Below are 12,072 nucleotides of genomic sequence, written 5' to 3'. Positions count from 1 at the left end.
ACCGCTGCAGCCGGTACCAAGGTTACAGGACGAGGGACTGGTCTGAATCAGAGACCGCTGCAGCCGGTACCAAGGTTACAGGACGAGGTATGAATAGGTTGTTATTTTCTTTCCAATCCTCACAGTGTTTCACTTAAACCCTTTCAGCTCCATGGTATAATGATCTCCAGACGACATACTTCACAGTAGAGGTTGTCAACCTGTTGGTAACCTGTTTATAATAGCAATAATACACCTCATGGGTTTGTGGTATATTGCCAATATACTACGGCAGAGGGCTGTATTCAGGCACTCCGCGTTGCGTAGTGCTTATGAACAGTCCTTAGCCGTGAGATATTGGCCATATACCACACCCCCTCGTTTTTTATTGCTTAATTATACCATTAAGGTTTTAGTACGTTTTTTGTTGTTGTTGTTTACAGGAGAAGGAACCCGCGCTGGAAGGTCTCCATGTTCATGTTACTATAAGGAGCTCCGCGAGGTTTTGGATAGCACATGGTTTCATTTTTACCGCTTCATGACTGCCTGGGTTAGCCAATACTGTATCTGTCGTAGCCAGGCTGTCGTCAGTGTGCTCCGTCGAGGACGCGCATCGGGAGACCTAGCCTTCACTTGTTGTAGGCGGAATTTCTCACAAGTGGATAAAAACGCATAACCATTTCCTCTAAACGATGCGTAAAAGTAGCCTAAACCCAAAACATCTGGAAGTTGACACAGCGGTGTTACTGGACTGAGTGTGATACATAGACCAGATTGTCTACCATGAGAGGCTCTGGACAACATCACCACTTTCTCCGGAGATAGCAGCGCTGATATTTCTTTCAACTCCTGGAACGTCTGGAGGAGGACGCCGCGGCTGTGTGTGAGAGAAAACCATGCAGCTGCCAGGCAACGATACGGGCTACGTCTGGACCGAGTTATTAAACACCGGCAACCTAACGGCGGGTGCCGGTGAAGAAGATCACGGTGGTGCGGAGGCGGTGATTGTTCCGGTGATTTTTGGATGTATATTTTTCCTGGGTGTCGTCGGGAACTCTCTAGTGATGATAGTAATAGGGAAAATCAAGGCCCGGCGCAACAGAAGTACGACAAACATTTTCATCCTTAATTTAAGTATAGCGGATCTATTGTTTTTGCTATTCTGTGTCCCGTTCCAGGCGACTATATACTCCCTACCTGAGTGGATATTTGGATCCTTTTTATGTAAATGTGTTCACTATTTGGTGATGGTGTGTATGCTGGTGAGCATCTTCACGCTTGTTGCCATGTCAGTGGACAGGTACATAGCTGTTGTACACTCCAAAAAGTCCCCCTGCATTCGCAACAGGAGGAATGCACTCATTGGGGTCGGTGTTATATGGACGCTATCGTTCATATTCTCAATACCAGTGGCGCAACACCAGATACTTACTGACCATCCGGAAGCGCCAAACAGTTCGTTCTGCTGGGAAGCGTGGTACGCAAGCGGTTCCAAACACACCTACAAAGTCGCTATTTTAGTCATTGGCTATCTGTTGCCGTTGGGGTTGATCATATGCTGCTATGCGAAGGTAAGACAACTTTACTTCTGTAGTAGAGAAACTGTCAAACGCTTACCTTTTACGCACAGGTTATGGTGTACATTAGTGAGGTTGGAACACTCTCCTGTATAATGGAAAATGACACAATGACACATGATGACATTTATTGGGCTATAATGCTAATGTTTTTCATCCAAGCGCGGCAATAAATGCTGTGAGCGAGAACAAAGTGCGAATGTGCGGCACCCCTGCGCTCCGGAAAACCTGCGCGTGTGTCAGTGCTCTTTGTACCCGGCTGCGTGACAGTTTTTTTACCCCGTGCGGTGTTGGGTTCAGAGGGCTAGAATTTCTGACAGTCCTATATAGTCCTTCAAATGGTTTACTACAGACTGGGTTACCTCGAGAAATTACTTATATAGTCCTTCATATGGTTGATTCCAGGCTGAACTACTTCGACAAACTACTTTGGTTGTTATTTGTTACCATACACATATTGTCGCTTAACCCAGAACTAAAATACTGTCACTTAACCCAGAACTAAAATACTGTCACTTAGCCCAGAACTAAAATACTGTCACTTAACCCAGAACTAAAATCTTGCATAATTTGGTCAGATTCTATGTTATCATTGTCTGTCCAGATATATTACCATGGAAATTACACCCAGAGCTCCTTTAATAATAATATAAATAATTATAATAGTAGACCGAATGGCAGCAGCATACAGTACATGGTGTGTGTGTGTGTGTGTGTGTGTGTGTGTGTGTGTGTGTGCGCGCGCGTGCGTGCGTGCGTGCGTGTGTGTGTGTGATAGGAAGGTACACATAGCCATAAAACACACGTTTTTCCAGCAGCAGACTATGATCGATAATGTCAAAAGCCGTCCAATAAAACAGCCCCCTTTTCATCATCAATTTAACTCAGCCAATCGTCAGTCAAACAGGCTGAAAGTGACTGGTAGTAGGAATATATAAATACTTCTGGTAATATACTGATGGTAATATATAGATGTAAACAGGGCTGAAATGTGACTGGTAGCAGGAATATATAAATGCTTCTGGTAATATACTCATGGTAATATATACATGTAAACAGGGTGACTGGTAGCAGGAATATATAAATACTTCTGGTAATATACTCATGGTAATATATACATGTAAACAGGGCTGAAAGTGACTGGTAGTAGGAATATATAAATACTTCTGGTAATATACTGATGGTAATATATTTTTTTTTTTTTTTTTTTTTTCACCTTTATTTAACCAGGTAGGCTAGTTGAGAACAAGTTCTCATTTGCAACTGCGACCTGGCCAAGATAAAGCATAGCAGTGTGAACAGACAACACAGAGTTACACATGGAGTAAACAATAAACAAGTCAATAACATGGTAGAAAAAAGAGAATCTATATACAATGTGTGCAAAAGGCATGAGGTAGGCAATAAATCGAATAATTACAATTTAGCAGATTAACACTGGAGTGATAAATCATCAGATGAACATGTGCAAGAAGAGATACTGGTGTGCAAAAGAGCAGAAAAGTAAATAAATAAAAGCAGTATGGGGGGTGAGGTAGGTAAATTGGGTGGGTAGTTTACAGATGGACTATGTACAGCTGCAGCGATCGGTTAGCTGCTCGGATAGCAGATTTTTAAAGTTGTTGAGGGAGATAAAAGTCTCCAACTTCAGAGATTTTTGCAATTCGTTCCAGTCGCAGGCAGCAGAGAACTGGAAGGAAAGGCGTCCAAATGAGGTTTTAGCTTTAGGGATGATCAGTGAGATACACCTGCTGGAGCGCGTGCTGCGGGTGGGTGTAGCCATCGTGACCAGTGAACTGAGATAAGGCGGCACTTTACCTAGCATAGCCTTGTAGATGACCTGGAGCCTGTTTACATATAGATGTAAACAGGGCTGAAATGTGACTGGTAGCAGGAATATATAAATACGGATGGTAATATACTGATGGTAATATATACATGTAAACAGGGTGACTGGCAGCAGGAATATATAAATACTTCTGGTAATATACTGATGGTAACATATACATGTAAACAGGGTGACTGGCAGCAGGAATATATAAATACTTCTGGTAATATACTGATGGTAATATATACATGTAAACAGGGCTGAAAGTGACTGGTAGCAGGAATATATAAATACTCATGGTAATATACTCATGGTAATATATACATGTAAACAGGGTGACTGGTAGCAGAAATATATAAATACTCATGGTAATATACTCATGGTAATATATACATGTAAACAGGGCTGAAAGTGACTGGTAGCAGGAATATATAAATACTTCTGGTAATATACTCATGGTAATGTATACATGTAAACAGGGCTGAAATGTGACTGGTAGCAGGAATATATAAATACGGATGGTAATATACTCATGGTAATATATACATGTAAACAGGGTGACTGGTAGCAGGAATATATAAATACTTCTGGTAATATACTGATGGTAACATATACATGTAAACAGGGTGACTGGCAGCAGGAATATATAAATACTTCTGGTAATATACTCATGGTAATATACTCATGGTAATATATACATGTAAACAGGGCTGAAAAGTGACTGGTATATACAGGAATATATAAATACTGATGGTAATATACTCATGGTAATATATACATGTAAACAGGGCTGAAAAGTGACTGGTATATACAGGAATATATAAATACTTCTGGTAATATACTCATGGTAATATATACATGTAAACAGGGCTGAAAAGTGACTGGTAGCAGGAATATATAAATACTCATGGTAATATACTGATGGTAATATATACATGTAAACAGGGCTGAAAAGTGACTGGTAGCAGGAATATATAAATACTTCTGGTAATATACTCATGGTAATATATACATGTAAACAGGGCTGAAAAGTGACTGGTAGCAGGAATATATAAATACTTCTGGTAATATACTCATGGTAATATATACATGTAAACAGGGCTGAAATGTGACTGGTAGCAGGAATATATAAATACTTCTGGTAATATACTCATGGTAATATATACATGTAAACAGGAATGAAAAGTGACTGGTAGCAGGAATATATAAATACTTCTGGTAATATACTCATGGTAATATATACATGTAAACAGGAATGAAAAGTGACTGGTAGCAGGAATATATAAATACTCATGGTAATATACTCATGGTAATATATACATGTAAACAGGACTGAAAGTGACTGGTAGCAGAAATATATAAATACTCATGGTAATATACTTATGGTAATATATACATGTAAACAGGGCTGAAAAGTGACTGGTATATACAGGAATATATAAATACTCATGGTAATATACTGATGGTAATATATACATGTAAACAGGACTGAAAGTGACTGGTAGCAGAAATATATAAATACTCATGGTAATATACTTATGGTAATATATACATGTAAACAGGGCTGAAATGTGACTGGTAGCAGAAATATATAAATACTTCTGGTAATATACTCATGGTAATATATACATGTAAACAGGGTGACTGGTAGCAGGAATATATAAATACTTCTGGTAATATACTGATGGTAATATATACATGTAAACAGGGCTGAAAAGTGACTGGCAGCAGGAATATATAAATACTTCTGGTAATATACTGATGGTAACATATACATGTAAACAGGGTGACTGGCAGCAGGAATATATAAATACTCATGGTAATATACTCATGGTAATATATACATGTAAACAGGGCTGAAAAGTGACTGGCAGCAGAAATATATAAATACTTCTGGTAATATACTGATGGTAACATATACATGTAAACAGGGTGACTGGTAGCAGGAATATATAAATACTTCTGGTAATATACTCATGGTAATATATACATGTAAACAGGGTGACTGGTGGCAGGAATATATAAATACTCATGGTAATATATACATGTAAACAGGGCTGAAAAATGACTGGCAGCAGGAATATATAAATACTTCTGGTAATATACTCATGGTAATATATACATGTAAACAGGGCTGAAAAATGACTGGCAGCAGGAATATACACTGAATGTACAAAACATTAGGAACACCTTCCAAAATATTGTGTTGCTCCCCGTTTCTGCCTCAGAACCGCCTCAATTCGTCGGGTCATGGACTCTACAAGGTGTCGAAAGCGTTTCCACAGGGATGCTGGTCCATGTTGGACTCCATGCTTCCCACAGTTGTGTCAAATTGGCTGGATGTCCTTTGGGTGGCGGACCAATCTCGATACTCACAGGGTAACTGTTGAGTTTCAACAAACCCAGCAGTGTTGCCGTTCTTGACACACTCAAACCTGGCACCTACTACCGTACTGTCACGCTCTGACCTTAGTTCCTTTGTTATGTCTTTATTTTGTTGTGTCTTTATTTTAGTTTGGTCAGGAGTTGGGAGTTGGGGGTGGGCATTCTATGTTGTTTTTTCTATGTTTTGTTCTATGGTTCTATTTCTATGTGTTTGGCCTAGTGTGGTTCTCGATCAGAGGCAGGTGTCAGTCGTTGTCTCTGATTGGGAGCCATATTTAGGTAGTCTGTTTTTCGTTGTGTTTTGTTTGGGGTGATTATTTTCTGTTATGTGTCTGTCACCTTACAGAACTGTTTCGTTGCCTTCTCCTTTGTTCTTTTGTTTAGTGTTTAATAAATTGAATATGGACACTTACCACGCTGCGCTTTGGTCCTCCCTCTTCTCGTTCCAACGACGAGCGTTACACATACATTATTTATTCATCCTGAATCCTCATCCTGGGGTCCGGCAAAATGAAGGCGGTTATACAATTGTCAAAAATATTACAATATATTCATTACAGAATTCACAACACACTGAGTGTGCGATCTCAGGCCCATACTCCACTACCACATATCTACAACGCAAAATCCATGTGTACGTGTGTGTATGTTATCATGTGTTTCTACATTGTGTCTGTGCCCATGTTTTAATATTTTTTTATTTATTTTATTTCACCTTTATTTAACCAGGTAGGTCAGTCGAGAACAAGTTGTCATTTACAACTGCGACCTGGCCAAGATAAAGCAAAGCAGTGTGACACAAACAACAACACAGAGTTACACATGGGATAAACAAACGTACAGTGAATAAGACAATAGAAAGATCTATAAACAGTGTGTGCAAATGAGGTAAGATTAGGGAGGTAAGGCAATCAATAGGCCGTAGTGGTGAAATAATTACAATTTTGCAATTAACATTGGAGTGATAGATGTGCAGAAGATGAATGTGCAAGTAGAGATACTGGGGTGCAAAGGAGCATAAAAAAATAAATAACAATATGGGGATGAGGTAGTTGAGTGGGCTATTTACAGATGGGCTGTGTACAGGTGCAATGCTTATTTTACACAGACAGCTCGGTACATTCATTTTGTCAACACCTCTTGCAAAAACATGCCATGAGGAAGTCAATCTCTCCTCCACTTTGAGCCATGAGAGATTGACATGCATGTCATTAATGTTAGCTCGCCGTGTACTTTTAAGGGCCAGCCGTGCTGCCTTGTTCTGAGACAATTGCAATTTTCCCAAGTCCCTCTTTGTGGCACCTGACCACACGACTGAACAGTAGTCTAGGTGCGACAAAACCAGGGCCTGTAGGACCTGCCTTGTTGATAGTGCTGTTAAGAAGGCAGAGCAGCGCTTTATTATGGACAGACTTCTCCCCATCTTAGCTACTGTTGTGTCAACATGTTTTGACCATGACAGTTTATAATCCAGGGTGACTCCAAGCAGTTTAGTCTGCAGTTGAGTTGTAGTTGAGGTTTAGGGTTTAGTGAGTGTTTTGTTCCAAATAAAATGCTTTTAGTTTTAGAAATATTTAGGGCTAACTTTTTCCTTGCCACCCACACTGAAACTAACTGCAGCTCTTTGTTGAGTGTTGCAGTCATTTCAGACGTTGTAGTAGCTGACGTGTATAGTGTTGAGTCATCCACATACATAGAAACTCTGGCTTTACTCAAAGTCAGTGGCATGTCGTTAGTAAAGATTGAAAAAAGTCAAGGGGCCTAGACAGCTGCCCTGGGGAACTCCTGATTCTAACTGGATTATATTTGAGAGGCTTCCATTAAAGAACACCCTCTGTGTTCTGTTAGACAGGTAACTCTTTATCCACATTATAGCAGGGGGTGTAAAGCCATAACACATTATAGCAGGGGGTGTAAAGCCATAACACATTATAGCAGGGGGGGGGGGGTGTAAAGCCATAACACATTATAGCAGGGGGTGTAAAGCCATAACACATTATAGCAGGGGGTGTAAAGCCATAACACATCATAGCAGGTGGTGTAAAGCCATAACACATTATAGCAGGGGGTGTAAAGCCATAACACATTATAGCAGGGGGTGTAAAGCCATAACACATCATAGCAGGGGGTGTAAAGCCATAACACATTATAGCAGGGGGTGTAAAGCCGTAACACATATGTTTTTCCAGCAGCAGACTATGATCGATAATGTCAAAAATCTGCACTAAAGTCTAACAAGACAGCCCCCCACAATCCTTTTATCATCAATTTCTCTCAGCCAATCATCGGTCATTAGTGTAAGTGCCGTACTTGCTGAGTGTCCTTCCCTATAAGCGTACTGAAAGTCCGTCGTCAACTTGTTTACTGTGAAATAGCATTGTATCTGGTCAAACACAATTTGTCCGCAGAAGTTTACTAAGGGTTGGTAACAGACTGATTGGTCGGCTATTTGAGCCAGTAAAGGGGGCTTTACTGTTCTTGGGTAGCGGAATGACTTTAGCTTCCCGCCAGGCTTGAGGGCACACACTGTCACGTCCTGACCATAGAAAGCTTTCTATGGTAGAGTAGGTCAGGGCGTGACTGGGGGGGTTGTTCTAGTTTATATTTTCTATGTGGGGGTTCTAGGTTGTTTTTTCTATGTTGGGGTTTTTGGTATGATTCCCAATTAGAGGCAGCTGGTTATCATTGTCTCTAATTGGGGATCATTACTTAAGTAGCATTTTTTTCCAACCTGTGAGTTATGGGATATTGTTTATGCTTAGTTGCCTGTTAGCATTGCATTGTCGTCACGGTTCGTTTATTCTTTATTGTTTTGTTTTTTTCTAAGTTTCACTTTCTGTAATAAAATATGTGGAACTCTACGTACGCTGTGCCTTGGTCCGTCCGTCATTATTACGAACAGCATGACACACGCTTCGGCTTAAATTGGCTTAAATTGGGCCTAGTGGGCTTAAATTGAAGATGTGGCAAATAGTTGTGGCAATACCGTCCGCCATTATACTCAGTCATTTTCCATCCAGATTGTCAGACCCCGGTGGCTTGTCATTGTTGACTTTACGGAATTTCTTCCGCACTGACTTTGCGGAATTCGAAAGTACAATTCCTGTCTTTTATAAATAGGTCAGATATACTTGGATGTGTAGTGTCAGCGTTTGTTGCTGGCATGTCATCCCTAAGTTCCTTAAGTTTGTTTATCTTGCCAATGAAAAAAATCATTAATTGTGTTGGCAATATCAGTGGGTTTTGTGATAAATGAGCCGTCTGACTCAATGAATGATGAAGCCGAGTTGGCTTTTTTCCCCAAAACTTTTCATTCAAGGTGATTTTTCATTCTTCATATTATTTATCTTTGTTTCATAGTATAGTGTCTAAGAGGTCATACAAGTAGTTTTGTAGTGATTCATATGTTGATGACGTAAAGAATATTTGTTGGTCCGTGGTGTCTAATGAGGAGCAACCAGACGCTGCACACATTTATGGAATTGCTTATTCCAGTTACTAATAAGCACACAGCCATTAAGAAAATGACTGGAAAAACTGTTAAATCCCCTTGGATTGATGAGGAAGTGAAAAAATTGGTATGGTTGAGAGGGATGAGGCAAAATGTCACGGCATTCATGGGAAGAAGAAGAGGAATCGTCAGACCATAATGCAGCGGGGTACGTGTTCATCTTTATTCGCGTTAACTGACTGCACACTGAATACAAAAAAACAAATAGAATAGCCGAAAACAGTCCTGCAAGGTGCCACCAACACTAAACAGAAAATAACCACCCACAACTAACAGTGGGAAAACAGGCTACCTAAGTATGGTTCTCAATCAGAGACAACGAAAGACAGCTGTCCCTGATTAAGAACCATACCCGGCCAAAACAAAGAAATACAAAACCTAGACATACAAACATAGAATGCCCACCCACATCACACCCTGACCAAACAAAAAATAGAAACATACAAAGCAATCTACGGTCAGGGGGCGTGACACACAAGGTACGGCAAATAAGTCTGGCAGCCCAACTGATTGGTCAACGTACTGCAAATTAAGAAATCATGTGACTAAACAAAATAAAAAATAAACTATATAAGGCCCAGCCTTTGGAACTGTGGTTTTCCTAGATATGGCTACTATATTGTGATCAATACATCCTATGGATCTGGATACTGCTTCAAAGCACATATCTGCAGCGTTAGTAAAGATGTGATCAATAGATGTTGATGATTTAATTCCTGTGCTGTTTGTAACTACCCTGGTAGGTTGACTGACCACCTGAACCAGGTTGCAGGCACCGGTTACAGTTTGACGTTTTTGTCCTGAGTGGACAGGTTGATGAGAGCCAGTCAGTATTTAAATCACCCAGAAAATATACTTCTCTGTTGATATCACATACATTATCAAGCATTTCACACATATTATCCAGATACTGACTGTTAGCACTTAGTGATCTATAGCAGCTTCCCACCAGAATGGGCTTTAGGTGAGGCAGATGAACCTGTAGCCATATTACTTCAACAGTATTTAACATTAGATCGTCTCTAAGCTTTACAGGAATGTGGTTCTGAATATAGACCGCAACACTGCCAACGAGGGCGTTTCTGTCTTTTCTGTAAATGTTATAACCATGTATTGCTACCACTGTATCATCAAAGGGTATTATCTAAGCGAGTTTCAGAGATATTCAGAATATGAATGTCGTCTGTTACAAGTTATTGGCTTCATGGACTTTGTTTCTCAGGCGGCATATGTTAATGTGGGATATTTTTAGCACTTTTCTGGGTTGCTTGATTGCTTTCCCTGCTTTACTGGGAAGCTTATCGGAATTAGACTTGATAGTGCAGGGTGAGCTGCACAGTGGTCTTCCTACTAGGACACACCACCTCAGTGTTAACAGTGATCTTCCTACTAGGACACACCGTCTCAGTGTTAACAGTGGTCTTCCTACTAGGACACACCGTCTCAGTGTTAACAGTGATCTTCCTACTAGGACACACCACCTCAGTGTTAACAGTGGTCTTCCTACTAGGACACACCACCTCAGTGTTAACAGTGATCTTCCTACTAGGACACACCACCTCAGTGTTAACAGTGGACTTCCTACTAGGACACACCACCTCAGTGTTAACAGTATAACTCTGGTTCATAGGTTCATGAATACTGCATACAATAGCTGTAGGATTAACAAAGGTATTCAGGGCAATTAGAGGGACATAAATTAGGTTACATACATTGTGTCTGCCAACGCTCCCAGGATAATGTACATTTGATGCAGCATTATGACTACTCATTGTCACAATGGGAGGGATTATCTGAGCTGGTCTTGTGTCAGTGATAAGTCATTGTTTCAACGCAGCCTTGAAATGCGTGGACAGAGTCCAGGAGCCAAGATGATTTGGATGGACTCATTCCTGTAGAGCACAGGTGTCAAACTCATTCCACGGAGGGCCGAGTGTCTGCGGGTTTTCGTTCCTCCCTTGTACTTGATTGATGAATTAACATCACTAATTAGTTAGGAACTCCCCACACCTGGTTGTCTAGGGCTTTATTGAAAGGAAAAACCAAAAACCTGCAGACACAAGGCCCTCCGTGGAATGAGTTTGACACCCCTGCTGTAGAGTATCTTCTGTTTCCAGAAGGTGTCAAAGTTTTCTATAAAAGTGACTCCAGCAGAGCTACAGTCTTTTAGCCAGATGTTTAATGCCAGCAGTCTGCTGAATCTTTCACACCTGCGGCCCAACGATGGTACCGGACCTGAAATTATTGGCCGATTTTTGGAGGCTTTTAATGTTAAAATCAGTTCTTTAAAATCAATTTTCAGATGTTCCGAGCTAGCCCTCCTGATGTCGTTTGACCCCACATGGACTACGACAGCATCAGCTCCCGGCATCTGTGGTAGAACAGTCAAAAACAGCCTTGTGATGTCCTGTACTCGTGCTCCTGGGTAGAACAGTAGGAAGCAGCCTTGTTATGTCCTGTACTCGTGCTCCTGGGTAGAACAGTAGGAAGCAGCCTTGTGATGTCCTGTACTCGTGCTCCTGGGTAGAACAGTAGGAAGCAGCCTTGTTATGTCCTGTACTCGTGCTCCTGGGTAGAACAGTAGGAAGCAGCCTTGTGATGTCCTGTACTCGTGCTCCTGGGTAGAACAGTAGGAAGCAGCCTTGTGATGTCCTGTACTCGTGCTCCTGGGTAGAACAGTAGGAAGCAGCCTTGTGATGTCCTGTACTCGTGCTCCTGGGTAGAACAGTAGGAAGCAGCCTTGTGATGTCCTGTACTCATGCTCCTGGGTAGAACAGTAGGAAGCAGCCTTG

The 12,072-nt window shown here is 41.0% G+C and overlaps 1 protein-coding gene across 1 annotated transcript in view; it reads left to right on the top strand.

Moving 5' to 3' along the window:
- The first annotated feature begins 369 nt into the window (after nucleotides 1–369).
- LOC129844116 (galanin receptor type 1-like) overlaps nucleotides 370–12,072 on the top strand; it is a 50,438-nt gene continuing 38,735 nt past the window's right edge. The window contains exon 1 of the mRNA XM_055912508.1: nucleotides 370–1,550. Within this exon, the coding sequence (XP_055768483.1) occupies nucleotides 876–1,550 (675 nt within the window). The 5' untranslated portion in view covers nucleotides 370–875. The remainder of the gene's footprint in view (nucleotides 1,551–12,072) is intronic.

The sequence above is a fragment of the Salvelinus fontinalis genome, unplaced genomic scaffold (genome assembly GCF_029448725.1).
Source record: "Salvelinus fontinalis isolate EN_2023a unplaced genomic scaffold, ASM2944872v1 scaffold_0174, whole genome shotgun sequence".
Lineage (NCBI taxonomy): Eukaryota > Metazoa > Chordata > Actinopteri > Salmoniformes > Salmonidae > Salvelinus > Salvelinus fontinalis.
This window is presented reverse-complemented; position numbering and strand designations above follow the sequence as displayed.